This window comes from Trifolium pratense, linkage group LG4 (assembly GCF_020283565.1).
Source record: "Trifolium pratense cultivar HEN17-A07 linkage group LG4, ARS_RC_1.1, whole genome shotgun sequence".
Taxonomy (NCBI): domain Eukaryota; kingdom Viridiplantae; phylum Streptophyta; class Magnoliopsida; order Fabales; family Fabaceae; genus Trifolium; species Trifolium pratense.
Window position 1 is genome coordinate 21,988,781 of NC_060062.1, and position 18,389 is coordinate 22,007,169.

The 18,389-nt window shown below is 33.5% G+C and overlaps 1 protein-coding gene across 4 annotated transcripts; it reads left to right on the plus strand.

Annotated features, from left to right (window-relative positions):
• On the plus strand, positions 1 to 17,550 carry LOC123921940 (structural maintenance of chromosomes protein 3-like). 4 transcript variants are annotated; one of them, XM_045974679.1, is made up of 30 exons: positions 1 to 112; positions 1,346 to 1,382; positions 1,578 to 1,653; positions 2,894 to 2,932; positions 3,063 to 3,130; positions 3,239 to 3,310; positions 3,719 to 3,798; positions 3,938 to 4,016; positions 4,120 to 4,237; positions 4,332 to 4,507; positions 5,469 to 5,714; positions 5,809 to 5,930; positions 6,046 to 6,190; positions 7,687 to 7,859; positions 7,958 to 8,057; positions 8,381 to 8,517; positions 8,743 to 8,944; positions 10,693 to 10,780; positions 10,869 to 11,018; positions 11,836 to 11,987; positions 12,108 to 12,299; positions 12,374 to 12,557; positions 12,642 to 12,712; positions 12,783 to 12,934; positions 13,653 to 13,821; positions 14,211 to 14,357; positions 14,717 to 14,812; positions 15,520 to 15,694; positions 16,104 to 16,295; positions 17,128 to 17,550. In XM_045974679.1, the coding sequence occupies exons 2-29, from the start codon at positions 1,368 to 1,370 to the stop codon at positions 16,292 to 16,294; spliced, it is 3,615 nt and encodes a 1,204-aa protein (XP_045830635.1). In that variant the 5' UTR covers positions 1 to 112; positions 1,346 to 1,367; the 3' UTR covers position 16,295; positions 17,128 to 17,550. The 4 variants fall into 4 exon arrangements, with proteins under 4 accessions (XP_045830635.1, XP_045830636.1, XP_045830638.1 ...); XM_045974680.1 differs by having other exon boundaries at positions 17,286 to 17,550; XM_045974682.1 differs by lacking the exon at positions 17,128 to 17,550 and adding an exon at positions 16,374 to 16,397.
• Positions 17,551 to 18,389: the final 839 nt, after the last annotated feature.

Below are 18,389 nucleotides of genomic sequence, written 5' to 3' on the forward strand. Positions count from 1 at the left end.
TAGCGCACGGCTTATCCTTCGCACCCCCAAAACACGCTAATATACAAAAATAAAAACCAGAAAAGCACCATTTTCAACTTGGCTACTCCATTCTCCAACTGAACTCTCTCAGGTAACGTTTTCTCTTCATCTCCGAGATCAATTCCGTTCATCGCTTTCACTCCTTAACACGTTCACTCTTCTCTCTCTCGTAATTTCTTTATAGCATTTTTTATTCTCATTTTCCACGAAAACCGTTTGAAACCCTAAAACGATTTTGGAAACGGTTTTGACTTGAATTTCTTGCCCTGCTACTTGATTTTGAAGCTAGATCGTGAAGTAAAACTTTGTTCCGTTGTTTCCACCACGATTTTTCATAGTGTTCTGATTTTACCGCCAAATTTACTTCTGCGTTGTTTATGAGTTTACTTTTGCTTCACTGATTCTGTGAATATATGCTGAATCGTGAAGTAACACTTCGTTCTGTTGTTGTGAGTATTATTTTCATCGTTTTCTGATTTTACCGCCAAAATTGCATCTGCGTCGTTTATGAGTTTACTATTGCTTTACTGATTCTGTGAATATGCTGCTATATGTGTATATCATGAAGAAAGTGATTTTTGAATTCTATTGGCAGTTTTGATTCTGATGTTATAGTGGCCTTCTGAATGTTGAGTTTTCTAATTCTGTTGTTAATTGGTGAAGGAACACTTATTTCCGTTGTTTTGAGCATGATTTTATGATCTTACGGCCAAAATTACTTCCGTGTCGTTTTTGAGTTGACCACTGCTTGACTGATTCTGTGAATATATGCTGATTCGTGGAGGAAAACTTTATTCCGTTGTTTTGAGCATGCCATTTCATTGTTTTTGGACTTTACTGCCAAAATTACTTCTGCGACGTTTATGAGTTTACTATGGCTTCACGGATCCTGTGAATAAATGCTGATTCGTGAAGGAACACTTTGTTCCGTTGTTTTGAGCATGATTTTTGGTCGTTTTCTGATCTTACCTCCAAAATTACTTCTGTGTCGTATATGAGCTGACTACTGCTTCACAGATTCTGTGAATATATGCTGATTCGTGAAGGAACACTTCCTTCTGTTGTTTTGAGCATGATTTTTCGTCGTATTCTGCTTTTACCACCAAAACTACTTCCGTGTAGTTTATGAGTTTGCTATTGCTTAACTGATTCTGTGAATATATGCTACTATATTTGTATATCATGAAGGATGTGATTTTTGACTTCTATTGTGAATTTTTGAATTGAGAGTTTTCACATATATACTGCTGCTTTGTTCGAGAAAGCACATGTAATATTTTGGATTATATTATGCTTATGGAAGTTTTTTTGTTTGCTTTTGTAGGTTTGGTTATGATAGCTTCAACATGTTCATTAAGCAGGTAATTAGTTTTGAAGTGCTTTAATACATTTTTTTTTTTAATTTGCATTTACTTCTTTAATACTATAACATTTGGTTAAGTTATTTTTTTTCGTATTTCAACTTTTTTCTTCTTTGATATCCTTTATATTGTTGCTTTTTGGAGTTGGTTTTTTGCTAAATGGACTCCTGATGTACTTGTGTATTTTTTTTTAAGGTTGTGATTGAAGGTTTTAAGAGTTACCGAGAGCAAATTGCCACAGAGGATTTTAGTCCTAAAGTTAATTGTGTTGGTAATAGTTTTATTGAAAAGCTTTTAGATGATTTCTTCTATTGATTCAGCATAGTCCTTTGGAATGCACGATTTGGGCATTTTATTCATGACATGTAAAGTATCAAGTTGATACAATGTGAAATGGATTTAGTCAAGTTCTGTTTGTGTACATCATAGCTTGTAGAAACCTATTAGTTTTTTTGATACTTATGGATGATGTTTGTCGGCATAGTTTGTATATATATTTTTTAAACAGTTGCATATAGATATACATATAGTATTACTCTTTGTAAAATGGAAACTCTTTCCTATGCTATGATCTATTCTATAATTCTTTTTCTTTTTAAAGATGAAAGGGAATTTTTCTAAAAAGGAAGAGAAGCACAAATGTTGACAGTATGGTATTGGCTCAAGAACATACGGCTTATTCCTTTGTCTCAAGAAACAGAAATACTCATTACAAAATAATAGCCTGCCAATTCCTTTGTTTAACCAAGGAATATGTCTTAAACAATCCACTATCTTAACACCATGAAGAAGTTAAAAAATAAAAACACATATCTATCCCATATAAGGTGCAGCAGTTGTTATTTATCTCCAACCATAACACTGCGTAGCCACAAAATCTGCACATTTCCCTGCACATTTCCATAAAGCATTGCCATAAATTCTGCAATGGCTTTGGAGAGCTGCTTTATGTAGATATAGTATCAAAACAATGTAGGAACGATCACTAGTATTAGAGACTGCTTTATTAAGATTGTAATTCTGGAGTATTGGTTGAGAAGTGCATGGCTAAATCTTTATCAGAAAGTGCTTTATTAAGATTGTAATTCTGGAGTAAGCCATATGTTTTTTATTCTAACGAATATTATTATCCAAAATCCAAAGGCAAGACTGCCCTTTGGAACAAAGCTTTGATTGCATTACCTAATTGGGGCTACTGAAAGTAATTCTGTTTGGAAGAAGAGTGAGAGTAGGGTTTACTAAAAGAAGATTTACTAGCTAAACTATTTCTGTGAGGGTGGCTAGCGAAAAATAATCCTATTTGGAAAGTACATTCTTTGTTCACTACATTCTCTTCATTTTCATTACTACTTTATACTCTGATGATTCTTCCTTTTGTTTATTTCATCTAATTTATTGTGAACTTGTTTCAAAATGTCATTTTGCATCTTTCCTGTTTAGGTCAAATTAACGTGCCTCAATTGTATTTCTTAGTAACATCAATAATATCTGTTTGCTCATTTTTTTTGCAGTTGGTGCTAATGGATCTGGCAAAACAAATTTTTTCCATGGTAAGAAAATTGCCATTTCCTGTGCCGCTGTACTTATTACGTGACTAAGTTTTATTCTTTTTGAAGTAGCTGAAACTGGATCACTCATCTTGAATTTGATACCCATTTCCCCCTTGTCTTTTGTATCTAGCCATTCGTTTTGTGTTGAGTGATCTCTTTCAAAACCTACGCAATGAGGATAGGCAGGCACTGCTCCATGTATGGCACAATTCATACCTCCTTTTATATATTTATGCTTCTGTTTCCTACCCAGGACTAATCAATTGTAGAATTTGACAATGCTCAAATGTATTTTTCTCTTTACAGGAAGGGGCTGGACACTCAGTTTTATCTGCATTTGTGGAGATTGTGTTTGATAATTCAGACAATCGTATCCCGGTAATATTTTGAAAATAATAGTTTCATTTCTATTAATAGACAAGGAGGATTATGTTCCACTTTTATGAAGTTCGTTTGCTTTAATTACATTATTAAAAAAAAAAAAAAATCACTTATGTATGTTTTGTAATTTGATTAATGATATGGTTCTCCTGGGTTAGTCAAAGTTTTTATAAAAGTTTCTGATACAATTTCATTTGTTCAGAACTTGCTTTATATTAAATATCCTTTTATCTAAGTTGTCTGCAAAATGTCTTGATCGGTGCTTGGCAATGTACTTTTTACATTGTTCCCCAATATCTCTCTTTTTTCTTTTTTTATTATTCAAGTTCTTTATCTTTGATAACCACTTATTTGCAAAATCTGCTCATGTACTTCTTCTTGGTATCTATTTGTGTTGGTGAATAGGTTGACAAGGAGGAAGTGCACTTACGTCGGACGATCGGTATGAAAAAGGATGAATATTTTCTAGATGGAAAACACATAACGTGAGTGTAATAGATTAAGTCATAGAGCACGTACTATACATTCATATTTATATAAAATTGACATTTTTTCTTATGCTCTTTGGTTATTTGAGTATTTATTTACCCTATATCCTAAAGAAAGATGTTAAATAATTTGCAGAAAAACTGAAGTGATGAATTTACTGGAAAGTGCTGGGTTCTCTCGCTCAAATCCATATTATGTTGTACAACAAGGAAAGGTATTGGTGGATGCCGATGGTGCTATGGTTCGGTGTTTTAAATTGTTATGTTGATAAACTTTGAAGTAATGACTAAACTTGCTCATTTCTTGCTCTTGCCTAGATAGCATCCCTAACCTTGATGAAAGACTCTGAGCGATTGGATTTACTGAAGGAAATAGGTGGTACTAGAGTTTATGAGGAGAGGCGTCGTGAAAGTTTGAAAATAATGCAGGATACAGGCAAGTCTTTCCAACATTTTTTTTTTAATTTATGATTTTTTATGTTTATTTTCATGTTATAGATGTTATTATCATGTGTTTTACTGTGAGACAGGTAACAAAAGAAAACAAATTATCCAAGTTGTACAGTATTTAGACGAGAGGTTGAAGGAACTAGATGAGGAGAAAGAGGAACTTAGAAAATACCAGCAGCTTGACAAGCAGAGAAAATCCTTGGAATATGCCATATTTAACAAAGAAGTTCAAGATGCTCAGCTAAAACTTGCAGAGGTTATCTATATAAAAATGTTTCCACATTTATAGAAATGAAACACACATAACTGTCCTAACATCTATCTGTCTAATAAAAATAACTGTCCTAGCCGCTTCATAAAATAACTGCCATCCATACACATAACTGTCACCAGTAATTCCTTTTTTATTTGGATATAAACTTTCTAAGGGGTGCTGTAGACTGGTCTGTCTTCAATTTTCCTGAATGGCAGAGGAAAGTAATGGCCTTGGTAAAAGTAGAAGCGAAACAATGCTATCAATAGGGATGGCAGACCCTGGCCGAAGTCCATACATCCAACCTTTTAAGCTTCCGCTTCTGCTATAAAGGCCATGGTGCTGCCATCCTTCACAAATTGTGCTGCCATCCTTCACAAATTGGCGATAACGGTTGTGAAGAAATCCGCCAGTGCAAATGGCCATGGCTGGCATTTGACAACACTGGAGCTAGTTCATGTAGAGAGTAAAATGCACTTGCCATTATAGTAATATCAAATTAATGATCTACCAACTTAGTTGACATCTCTAATTTTGTTATGTTTCAGAGAGAGCAGACTACTAAAAACATTTGTTTCTCAGAGCAAGATTTAGGGCAAGTCTTCCACCTCATTCATACCGAAATCGTCTGCTCCTTTGTCTTTTGGCCGTCTACTCTGTCACTCCTCCTTTTCTCTCTTTAATTGTCTCATCTCTATTTCATCCCCGTTCATTCCCAATCAGCCTAACATCCGCGACTCCTTTTATCCCTACTATGAACTTTGTAAAATGCTCTGAAATATTCAATGCAATTATTTGCAGTTTATAATTCTGCACACTAAATTTTTGTTGTTGGTCTTTATAGATTAATAAAAAATTAGGATGTCAAATTTATATTGCTATACTCTTCTAGACATTTTTAATTCTGGTTTTACTATATTGGATTTCTGATGCCTGAAGGTAAATGACTGCTTCCTTGTTTTAGATAGAAGCAGCTCGGACCAGGGTTTCTGAAATATCAGCTAAGAAGTATAATGAGGTTCTTGATGCCCAGGAGAAATCCAAAGATTTGGAAAATAAGTTGAAAGATATAACAAAGGAACATCAAAACTTTATCAAAGAAAAAGAAGTTATTGAAAAGCAACGAGCAACAGCATTAAAGAAGCATACAGAGCTTGAGCTTGATGTCAAAGACTTGCAAGAGAAGATCTCTGGAAATGTCCATGCCAAAGTATTATTCTAATGATGATATCATGTGATGAGTTCTAGTTCTTTTGAATGGGGTAGTTCTGTTCATGATTTATCTTTTACCCACATGGTTTCAGAAAGATGCTGCCAAACAATTGAAGATACTTCAGAATGAAATACAAGAGTCAATGAATGAACTGGACAAAATAAGTCCTTCATATGATGATCTAGTTCAGAAAGAAAAAGACATTACTAAGCGGTATGCTTGGTTGTACTTGTCGTACTAATTTGTTAGATAAATATAATTTATCTTTCACATATTTGTACAACATTTTTATTCTAATCTTATTTTTTACAAAATCATGAATTGTTAGAATAATGGAGCGCGAGAAGAAACTCAGTATACTTTATCAAAAGCAAGGACGTGCAACACAATTTTCAAGTAAAGCTGCTCGTGATAAGTGGCTTCAAAAGGAGATTGATGATCTTGAACGGGTGCTCTCTTCAAACACAACACAGGCAAGAATTCATTTAATGGCACAAGTTATTCTGAATTATACTGTTTTTCCCTTGACACATGGAATTATCAGCTTTTCATTAGGCTGTTGACTCATTTTTTATTAATTTTAGCTCAATAAACAGAAATCACATCTTTGAGTTCCGTTGCATATATATTTTTTTGCATAATGGATTAATATTATTTGATAATAGAATGAAAGAAGTATAAGATCAGGGGATATGATACCCCCCTGGAATGGACTTCAACTTGCAATTACTATTACAAACAATATCATATAAGCTTATCTATCACCGTAAATTCAATCAAGGAACCCATATAATATTGTTGGCTAAAGGTGTGAATACCACCAAAATATAACAGTTTCTCCCAGAGGCACAGATACTTTCACTTTTATTCAAGATGTATTATTCTAATTTATAATTCTCTTCACTGTCTGCTTTATTGCAATATTGTTGCGTTTCCTGACACTGCGGGTCAGTTTGGTCTTGCTGCTGTTTATTGTCCCTGGGGAATATATGTTTCAATGAAATGCAATTGAACTTTTTCAGAAAGTTTTATGCTTATTATTGATTAAGAACCAAAAAGCACCAAAAAGAACCAAAAAGAACCAAAAAAAAAAAAGAACCAAAAAGCAGACGCCATCTAACTCTTGCTTTTGAAGTCTACTTTGCCTCTGATTGTGAAAAGCTACACTCCTAAACTACTGCCAATTTCTTAAAAGAGGCTTTTTAACAATTGGCCACCAGACACTTGAAATTTGTTACTTGCTCTTATAATGATAAGAAGCATATTAGTAAAAGTAATCTCTAACTCTGCTAAATGGAAGTTTTTATGTAGACTAGTTAATAAGAATTGGGTTATATACCTAGACTTTTCATTTTTTCCCACATCCTAAATCCCATGTGAAGTTCATAAATCTTATTGGCTGTTGAGCCATGTGATACTTGTGTTATTAAGATTGATTGATATATTAAATTTTGTTGACTGAGTATTTTATGAGGTAGTGGAACTTTGAGTATCATTCCCTGATATGATCAATCAATGTAGTCAATAGTGTGCTATGGCGTTGCGGCCGCTGGTCCAAATAGCGGCAGGCGGCAGTTGCAGTGAGATAGCTCCAAACCTCAGAATAATATAAAAACTCTAAAAATCCCGTCAGAATTATTCATCAAGGATTTTTGGTTGGGATATTATAAATATTTTGCAATTCTAAAACACCAAAGTAGTGTGACCACCTCAGCTAGTTGAGTTTTTATTTATTTATTTATATAGTTTAAATGATATATATTGGATAAAAGTGTCAAAATAAAGGTCATCCTGCTTTCCACTATCATTTTATAGTGTTTTTGGGGTTGGCTGCTGTGCTAAACTATATGTGATTTGTAACACTGGTCAATACCTCTTGGCCCTTACCATTGTCTTTTACTGTTACAGAAACTTTGGTCTCTCCTACTTCTCTTTCTTTCTTGTTTTTGATTCTTGTTTTACGGCACAGGAGAACAAGCTGATGGAAGAAATTGAACGGCTTAATGATGAAATGCATGGCTGTGATGAGAATATCAATAGCCGTAGAACAAATATTACTACTTTGGAATCTCAAATTGCCAAGTCTCGTGAAGGGTTTAATGATTATAAAGTAGAAAGAGACAAGCTTCATGATAAGAGGAAGTTCGTATATCTTGTCTGATTGTGTGATGCACATGTATGTTTTTGATTTCAATTGTCAAATGAGATATTTCTTATGCTTTGATATTGTTATATTATAGGTCCTTATGGAACCAAGAAAATGAACTTACTGCTGAAATCGATAAACTGAGAGCAGAAGTTGAGAAGGCTGAAAAGAGTCTAGATCATGCAATTCCTGGTGTGAGTAGCCCATCTTAAAAGCTTTTTTTTATCTGGTATTTCTGAGGCATTGCACCTTTCACTACGTGTGAGGTACTCTGTGCTTGTTTATTGTATATAATTTAAATGATTTGTACATACTGTCTGAATTAATACAACACGTGTTCATAGATGTAAATTAATGCCATTCTAAAAATTTATGAATAATCTTGACTTTTCCTATAGTGTTTTTACAACTATCTTTACAATCGATAGTTGCAATATACCTATTATGAGGGGAGGTTGGCATTATTGCACATGCACATCATCACCTTGTTTGTTTGACACTCTACTATAATGTGCAGGATGTTAGAAGAGGGTTGAATTCAGTTCGGAAGATATGCAAAACTCAAAACATTTCTGGAGTTCACGGTCCAATTATTGAGTTGCTGAACTGTGATGAAAAATTTTTCACCGCAGTTGAAGTGACTGCAGGAAACAGGTCTCCCTTTAATTCTTTGAATAAATATGCTCCACCACGTGTTACATTCATAGTGTATTTTTTTTTTTCTTGGAAATGGGGATGGGGTAGATTTGGCACATCCATGGCATGTATTTTTATTTTCTTCCTTTCAACTCAATATTGTTATTGGCCTGATCTCTTTACTGGTTTTATAATTTTACATATTTGGCTTGATGTCTTAATTTAACAATTTTGTTTTAACAGCTTATTTCACGTGGTTGTTGAAAATGATGACAAGTCAACCGAGATAATTAAACATCTTAATCGACAAAAAGGTGGGCGTGTTACATTTATTCCACTTAACAGAGTAAATGCTCCACGCGTCACTTATCCACAGAATTCCGATGTCATACCTCTTTTAAAGAAATTGAATTTTAGACACGACTACACTCCCGCATTCAGTCAGGTTAGCTTCTACTCAAGTGTTGTTCCTTATTTACATATGGGTATATGACATGGTGTCTTCAGGTGTTATGTAGTAATTATCTTTATTCTAAAATGGTTATCTAGTTTCATAATAACTCTTAGAATTTAGGTTAAGTCCAACTCAGCCCTACCAAATTGGTTTGTAAGGTGAAGACTGGAGACTACCCATAACTTATAGGCACATCTCATTCTCATTCAATGTCGGATTCTTAACACGTCCCCCTCACGCCCAAGACTTGACATTTGGAGCCTGACTCGAGTGACACAATAGTAGTAACCTGATAGCAGGTGGTCCAACAAATCTTGGATAGACTCTAATACCACCTTAGAATTTGGGTTTGAGTCTAACTTGACCTCACAAAACTGGGTTGTATGGTGAGGACACCAATAACTTACATGCACATTGTTAGACCATATCTCATCCAAAGTGGGACTCTTATCAATAATATAATAAATTGATGCAAGTGGAGCAGCATGTTGAGTTAGGACAATGTGATATAAAAGGATTATTGTTTTATTTAGGGGTTATTATGATATTATGATTAGTTTTAGGATTTTCTCTTAATTTAGAGACAGTTTTCTATTTTTAAAAGTTTATCTATAATAAGTTATATATTGGCGTTGCATGTTATTGGGGCCAATTTTTTTTCATATACATTGGCTTTATACATTATCATTATTATCATTTTTGAAAAGGGCGTTATACATTAATGTAAACATCCACTGGTCACAATTTCCTATTTAATTTAATTTTATTGGATTTTAATACGGGTTTACATATTATGGGGGGCCTAAGATCACAATGTGTAGTATGGGATGCTTGGTGGGGTAGTTTGGTTCTTTCCCCTTGACAACTAGTTTTTAAGGGAAGGTTCCTCAAGCACTTGGGTGCTTATCATATTTTGGATTATAAATACTCTTTAGGCTCCTTTTGGTTATTTAGATTATTGATATTAATAGAATTATTGAGTTGAATCTCAAGGATTTTGTGGGATTATAAGAATTCATGGCTATTGCTGATTTTCTTCCTCTTGATGGTTTGAGCATTCTATTATTTTAGGGAGATGCATATCTTGCTTAAATAAATTTACAACCATTTAAAAATTAGAAGGTATATGTTAGCAACTTGCCCCTTTTCATTTGGACAAAAAAACTTTTTTACTATTTTAAACCAGCTTAACTTAACTAAAGGGTAGTTTTGTAAGTTTCATTTAATTGTTTGATAACACAAATATAAACAAATCCCCTTTCGCTTTCTCGGAAACTGTTGTGTGCTTATCACTATTGGCTTTGTGCGTGGATGATTATATTGGACCTAACTCATCGTTATGTAACTGGCTTGTAAGGTGAGCGGTGCCTCTCTTAATAAGTTCGTTTTAGGCCTTATCTCTTTTCAATGTCGGATTTTCTAATTGTTCAAAAATGGGTATGTCGGCAGAGAAGTTAACAATCTTATTATGGATGACACATTTAAAAGCAAATAAATCTTAGCAATTAGAAATAAAACAAGTTTAGAGCACTATTTTGGGGGACTAAAAGCATATTTAAGCCATCATTAATTTAGAGTGTCCAAGTTTGATTCATAGTAGTATTCTATACCTAGTCTTCAGGCTTTTCAAGGGAATGCCCTTCCAAGAGGAGAACTTCAAACCTAAATATTACTCTGTCTACATCTGTGATGTCATCCTCTTAGACGTGACTTGACAACAATTATGATATTTCCATTAGGTATTTGCTAGAACAGTTATCTGCAAGAATCTGGATGTGGCTTCAAAGGTAGCTCGTACTGATGGTTTGGACTGCATAACACTGGAAGGTTTGCCTGACTCTTTGCATGTGTCTGCATAGTGTGGATGGTCAATTTTTTTTTTTGTCTTGACAAATTGTTGTCTGTTTCTTTACAGGTGATCAAGTAAGCAAAAAAGGTAGTATGACCGGTGGATTTTATGATCACAGACGATCAAGATTGAAGTTTATGAATATCATTAAGCAGAATGCTGACAGTATTCACATTAAAGAGGAGCAATTGGAGAAAGTTAAATATGAGATACAAGATATCCTTTAATGTTGGTACATAAGCACTTTGTACATTTTCCATTTTTTAGGTAAGAACTCATTCTTTATAAAAAATAAAAAAATATAATGAAAGGAACAAATAAAAGTAAATCTGAGGAGAAACCATTCTTTACCTTCAAATGTTTGAAAGAAATAGCTCTAAGGTGAGAGGAGAAACCATTTGGTGATGTGTACCCAACAATCATTTTCTTTTTGCTTTTGAATTTTTCCGGTTATGTTATAGGGGTAATACAATTTTTAACATGTATAGAGGGAGATGATATGTTCGTCTATAATTTTCTGTGATTAGCTGCAACTTTTACAAACAAGAATTTCATTACGGTTTTTTCTGGGATCTAGGACATATTCATGGTGCTGTCTTAAATCAATATTTTTTATGAATTAAGGCGCATTTTCTTGATAAAATTGCTTTATTAGAAATGTGGCAAGCTGAGGTGAACGAAATAAAAGATTCTACCAGTGTTTTATCACATATAAAGTTGGGCAGAACTTGCTTGTTACTGCCCTTTGTTGGTTCTATAAGCCTTCACAGAAATACTGCATATCTTTTCTACCCTATTATATGGTTTCATACACTTTGTTCATTCATTGGCGATGATTGCTTTTACTTTTCGATTATTCATTATTTTTGTCTTGTGCTAAATTTTTTCTTAAGAGTTACTGATTTGTTTATGACATGGTAACATGAAATACCACATATCCATTGGTTCTGTGATTCATTTTGTGATGCCTATGTTATTTCTTGTCGTAAAGCCATTTTCCCCTATGGTTTTGTTTTCACTGAACTGGTCTCACAGATAGACCAAAAGATTAATGAACTTGTTACCGAGCAGCAGAAGGTTGATGCTCAATGTGCTCATAACAAATCAGAGATAGAAGAGCTTAAGCGGGACATTGCTAATTCTAACAAACAGAAGCCATTATTTTCTAAAGCACTTGCAAAGAAGGTGTCATTGGATTTTTCATATTATACTCAATTATCACTCACCAGCTTCCTTTCTATTGGTAGTTGCTTGTGAGTTTGTTCACTGCTAATTGCTTTTAATCTTTTCCGAAATTGCTTGTAGGAGAAATCACTTGTTGATGTCCAGACTCAGATTGAGCAGCTTAAGGCTAGCATTGCTATGAAAAAAACTGAGATGGGCACAGAGCTCATTGATCATTTAACACCAGAGGAAAAAAAACTATTGTCAGATTTGAACCCTGAAATCAAAGATCTTAAAGAGAAGCTTGTTGCTTGCAAGACTGATCGCATTGAGGTTATTGCGGGATTATTTTAATGTTCATAATGTGCAAAGGGCCCTTGTCATCATTTTAACATAAAATTTTGCAGAGTGAAGCACGGAAAGCAGAGCTGGAAACTAATCTAACCACTAATCTCAGGAGAAGAAAACAAGAGCTGGAGGCTGCGATCTCATCTATTGATGCTGACTCTATGGTGATTGATGCCGAGTTGAAGAGTCAGGAACTTAGTGATGCTAAAATATTGGTTGATGATGCATCAAATCAGCTTACAAGTGAGAACTCCAGCCAACACTGTCTTTTATCTATAACTTGAAGCTCAAATTAATGTTCCTTGATTGACCCATTTTCTTGCTCAGGAGTTTCTGAAAGTATATATAACCGAACCAAGCAAATTGCAAAGATCAAAGATGACATGAATAAATTGAAGGTATTGCTCTTTTAAATTGATTGATGATTATGCGTTGTTGGTCCATAATGACAAAGTTATTTGGCTGCAGTCTTTGGAGAGCGAGTATGAGAGAAAACTTGAGGAAGATGCTAAGGAATTAGAGGAGATGCTGAATAAAAAGAATACATATTCTGCTAAAGAAGAAGAATATACCAAAAAAATAAGGGAACTGGGCCCATTGACATCAGATGCTTTTGACACGTAAGGCTTGCCTTGCAGCTTTTTTTTTACTTCTCTTACTTTTTTGTGTGTAGAAGATTTATTTTCTCAGAGGGATACAATTAAAGACATGATATTCTGAAAAGAAATGGAATGACAGTTAAATTATAGAGAAAGCACTAAAGCAACCCATTTTCTTTACACATGTCATTAATCTATGTAAACATTCCATTAGCAACATTTCATTCTTACTTCAAAGTTGATAGCGTATGCTTCTTAAGAAGGCCTTGTGCTAAGAAAAAGGCCTTTTGACTGCAAAGGCATATTTTCCTGAAAAGCACATTCCTTTTGAATCCATTGTCATTTTAATGTGGCACGGCTAATCCTTGCAGTTGCACCTATATAGACAGAAATGTGATTACACATGATTTTTTTCTACTTATCCATATATTGGTTGTGTTTTATATTTTTTTATGAATATTTGCTGTATACATTTTTATTTTTTTTTGTTATAAACTTGATTACTTTGCGTTGATATTTTAAATGTTTCATCAAGACATAGAGTTGTTACAGTTTATTGTTTCTGCATATGTTTCATCAAGATATAGAGTTGTTACAGTTTATTGTTTCTGCATATGTTTCATCAAGATATAGAGTTGTTACAGTTTATTGTTTCTGCATTATAGTTTACTATTTTCTCTGTACTGTGGTTTTTGCTCACTGTAGTTGACTCTTTTCCTTTTATAATTGGACATGATAGTTACAAACGGAGGAATATTAGAGATTTGCAAAAAATGCTGCACAGGTGCAATGATCAATTGCAACAGTTTAGTCATGTCAACAAGAAAGCACTGGATCAGTACATCAATTTTACAGAACAGCGAGAAGAACTTCAAAAAAGACAAGCTGAACTTGATGCAGGAGATGAGGTATCCTGTCATTTCAGTTAAGGAAGTCCTTCATAATTGTTTCTGAAAATATAAAAATTCTTGGATGGGCAAATTTGCCAATCGGGTATTGCTGGTTCTGCACTTTATTATCTAAAGGTTTTCGAACAATTGATTTGTCATGGCTGTAAATGTTGTTGCATCTTTGTGTCCATGAAGTCAGTCTTGTTGACCACTCACCTCCATGTGGATTGTGGAATAACCTCTTTTTGCGATATTTTCTCAGTTTCCATTTTCTGTTGTATCATGTCCTGAAGTGTAGTATTAATGTGATTTTTGTTTTAAGCTTGGGTTTGAGTGTATGACAATGCTGCAGTATTGTATGCAACATTTTAAATTGTTTGACTTTTTTTGCAATTACGTAATGGCAGAAAATCAGAGAGCTAATATCAGTACTAGATCAACGGAAGGATGAATCAATAGAACGCACTTTCAAAGGTGTTGCAAGGCATTTCCGAGAAGTATTCTCGGAACTTGTACAGGGGGGACATGGTCATCTGGTTATGATGAAGAAGAAGGTTTGTGGATATTAAATAATGTTTTAGCTTCTCCCATTAGTTCTTGTGATTGCATTGGATAAAAAAATATGGTGATTTATAACTATAAAACATCCTATAAGGAGTGATATGAACATAAAATTAAAACTCATCAATACTAAAATTATTCTAATATTCTCAGACAAAATATTGTTGACATTAATTTTTTTATGTTTTCATGTCAAACTATTTTCTTGCTCCTGCTTGCATGTGGTGGTTGTGTATTGCTTTATTTCTATGTATCTACAAAATTTGTGAATCGCCAGAGATAAATTGATGTTTTATCTTTGTTACTGTAACTCATGCAATGGTATGCCTATGTTTTATTTCCTTTCCCTCAGGATGGCGATCATGATGATGATGATCAAGACGAGGATGGCCCTCGGGAAGCAAATCCAGAGGGGAGAGTAGAAAAGTACATTGGAGTGAAAGTGAAGGCAAGTGGATTCAACTTTTGCTTCTTTATTTTTAGGCTTAATTGCAATTTTGGTCCCCCTATTTTAAAATTCGACAGTTTTGGTCCCCCTATTATAATTTTTAACTATAAATTGGCAATGTGATATATTTTTGACGACGCGGGATGCGATCCGATGATGAGAAAATATCAACACCGATGAAATTGTAAGAAAAATCCTTCATAAAGTTAATTTAAAACACATTGTATCACCATATTTTAGACAAAGTATGTGGTAGGGGGCCAAAACTGTCGAATTTTAAAATAGGGGGACCAATTCTGTAAAATAGTGAAAATAGGGGGATCAAAACTGCAATTAAGCCTTATTTTTATGTAATGTTTGTACCACAATGTATGAGGTTTTTGTTTTTGAATGTTAGAGTCAGAAAATGGCACCTTGTAGGATATTAATATTCATGTCTAGAGATATATTTTCAGTTCTTTTGTTTGCTGGTGGGCATTTGGAGAGAATTACATTCAATAGGTAGCACATCCAAATAAAAAGTAAAATTTGATACCATTCAACAAATGTGTCCTGTTCCATGATCCTTTACTGATTGTAATGTCCACATATGTGTTCTCTCTACTACATTTTGGTTGGGGGCGTGGGCTTCTTCCTGCATTGTTCCAAAAAGCCGAAGGATTGTAATCCTACTACCTGATATTCCTAGACATGTTTATACCTTGCAGGTCTCTTTTACTGGACAAGGGGAAACACAGTCCATGAAGCAGTTGTCGGGGGGTCAAAAAACTGTTGTTGCCCTTACACTTATTTTTGCTATACAGAGATGTGATCCAGCGCCGTTTTATCTATTTGATGAGATTGACGCGGCATTGGATCCACAGTACAGAACCGCTGTAGGAAGTATCCATTTCATTATTTTGGATGTTATCTTGTCATGCCAAATGTCTGTTCTTGGATTTCGTAATCTGTTTACTGCATGCTGCATCTGCACTTCATAAAATGTTGTATTGCATATTAGAGATGTTATCTTTTTGTAAGAAGCACACACTTCCCGACTTAGTATAGCTACGCATGGTTTGAATGGAGAAATACTTGGAGAAATGATATTTGACAAGATATATGGTAGGATATTAGGTTTCATTTGATCCATGTCAGTGGTAAAAGTAAAAGGCATTGGTTATTATTAATTTATTACTGTTATATGGACTTCTTGTGATGATAAAAATTTGTTCATGGTTGTGATATTCTGAGTGACATCTAGATTTCCTTGTATACTGTTGTTTCTTTGGAGATCCTTGACTTTCCATAGATATGATCCGGCGCCTGGCAGACATAGCAAACACTCAATTTATCACGACAACGTTCCGTCCAGAGCTAGTAAAAGTTGCCGACAAGATATATGGAGTGACACATCAAAACAGGGTCAGCCGTGTTAATGTTATATCTGAGGATCTTGCTCTAGAATTCATTAATCAGGATCAGACGCAAAATGCTGAATAAGGTAACATTATAACTTCAATATTTCTCTTTCCGATGTTTATAACTGTGATTAATCCTAGCCACTCTTTTTTGGGGCCAGGAAAAACAGAAGTAACTTGTATTCATGTGCTTGACAGGCCCGACTCTTAATTTTTCTGGCAAAAAGATAAACTGAATTTGTTTTTGAACCTATTCGTTCCATTTTTAAAATTTAACATAAACCATTTTAGTCAAATGAAGTTTTATGTTCAATGCTGAATTGTTATTATTTAATTGTAAAGAAAAGTTATTATTTACTGTTTAGTGGGTTTACATTTTTCTTCTTGTGTTTCACTATTAATAAAATGAAACCTTTTCACTTTATTTTTTATTTTCAAAGTCATGTAGTAAACATAAATATTGAAAACAATAGATTTTTTGTTTTTACCGTTTCTTGGGGTGAATATTTAGAAGTAGGAAACAAAAAAAAAAACAATATTGTAATGCAACATGTAAACAAGGCTTGATAGTTGAAATCAAACAGCTCTCAAGTCTTCTATTGTTGATTTCTTAAGTTTTTTTGACAGGGTTGTTGATTAATATGGTTATTAACTTATATATATATATATATATATATATATATATATATATATATATATATATATATATATATATATATATATATATATATTAAAATTCAATTGCGACAGGATAACCTTGCATCTTCATGTTAAATCAATCTATTTTTAATAACCATTGAAACACATATTGAAATTACTTGATACTGTTGACACATTCTACTTTTTATTGTATTTTTGGACAAGTATATTTTCTTTTTATGTTTTGATTTGAAGTGGGTGTTTATGTATTATTAGGTGTTTATATTGTCCAACTGGTCCTCTCGGCTCTCGGAACCCTTCACTATCAACAGCTCTGTTGTCAAATTCTCTCACTGCATTTGTGTGAACTGGTGTGACTACAACGTAGGTCTTAGTAATTCAGAAGCTTGATAATCCTTATTTTTTCTGTACAGCTTTTTTTTAATGTTAATATCATGTGCTTACCGTGGTAACCATAGAGCCATGCTGAAGATCTTAGAAGATTGGTTGATAACATTCCAAACTTTTACCGTCGGGAAGATCTTAGTATATATATTTGACTTGAATCCGTTTCACATGCAAAAATGTAAGGCTGAAAAAATCAATTTATTGGTACATGTTTGATTTGAAGAGTGTTTAGGATACAAGACAAAGGATGAGACAGGATAAAAATGATACTTATGTTAACACTGTCAAAAACTCTTCTCAACGTTTTCTAATTAATTAAAATTTAAATGGGTTCCACTAGATTTATGTGGGTGTTGTATGATTTAGAGAGATCTATGGAAGTGTTGTTTGATTAGAGTGGGTTGAAAACAATGATAAAAATAATAAAAGAAAAAACAAAACAGGAAAACAATGTCCCCATTTATACAAGTACCCTTTCTAGTTAGTGGTATTTTCTTTTTTAAAATTTACAGCCACTGGAAGAGATGCATGTTCCTCCTCTATATTCAGATTGTCAACTTCATAATGGACACGAATAACATGACACTACATTCATTGTAAGTTATCGACTTTTTTTTTCTAACCTATTTCACTATATCAAAATTTAAAACAAATAACTTTTTATGTATTTGTGAAACACATTTATCGTCCTTCGATAACTTTTTATTAAGCGTAGTCTGATACCAATTAACTGTCCATGTTATCTTCATGTGTGGATATAATTTTTATTGGCAACATCTTTTTAGCTTTAAAAAACATTGCGATTATTGATAATTTTTTTAGCTTTAAAAGCATGGTGCATCTCATTCATTCAACTAGCTTTAAAAAATGGACTACAAAATTTGATCGTTTTTTAAAGACTACAAACTTAATTAGAAGTCAATAACTTATTTGATATAACAATCAGTGCGGTTCCATCCATATTTAAAATAATATTTCTTATGAGTTCCATTTTTTCTTTTACATTTTATTTTGATGAATTCTTAAAACAGTTGATTACATAGTTACTTACAAATACATTTTACCAAGTTCACATATACCCTTTTCACGATATATGTGGAAATCAATTATCAATTTATTTGGTTGAAAGA

Coding starts and splice junctions, on each gene's coding strand:
- LOC123921940 (XM_045974679.1), top strand. Junction 1,654..2,893: donor TCCTAAAGTTAATTGTGTTG/GTAATAGTTTTA, acceptor TTTTTTTTGCAG/TTGGTGCTAATGGATCTGGC. Junction 5,931..6,045: donor GAAAAAGACATTACTAAGCG/GTATGCTTGGTT, acceptor ATGAATTGTTAG/AATAATGGAGCGCGAGAAGA.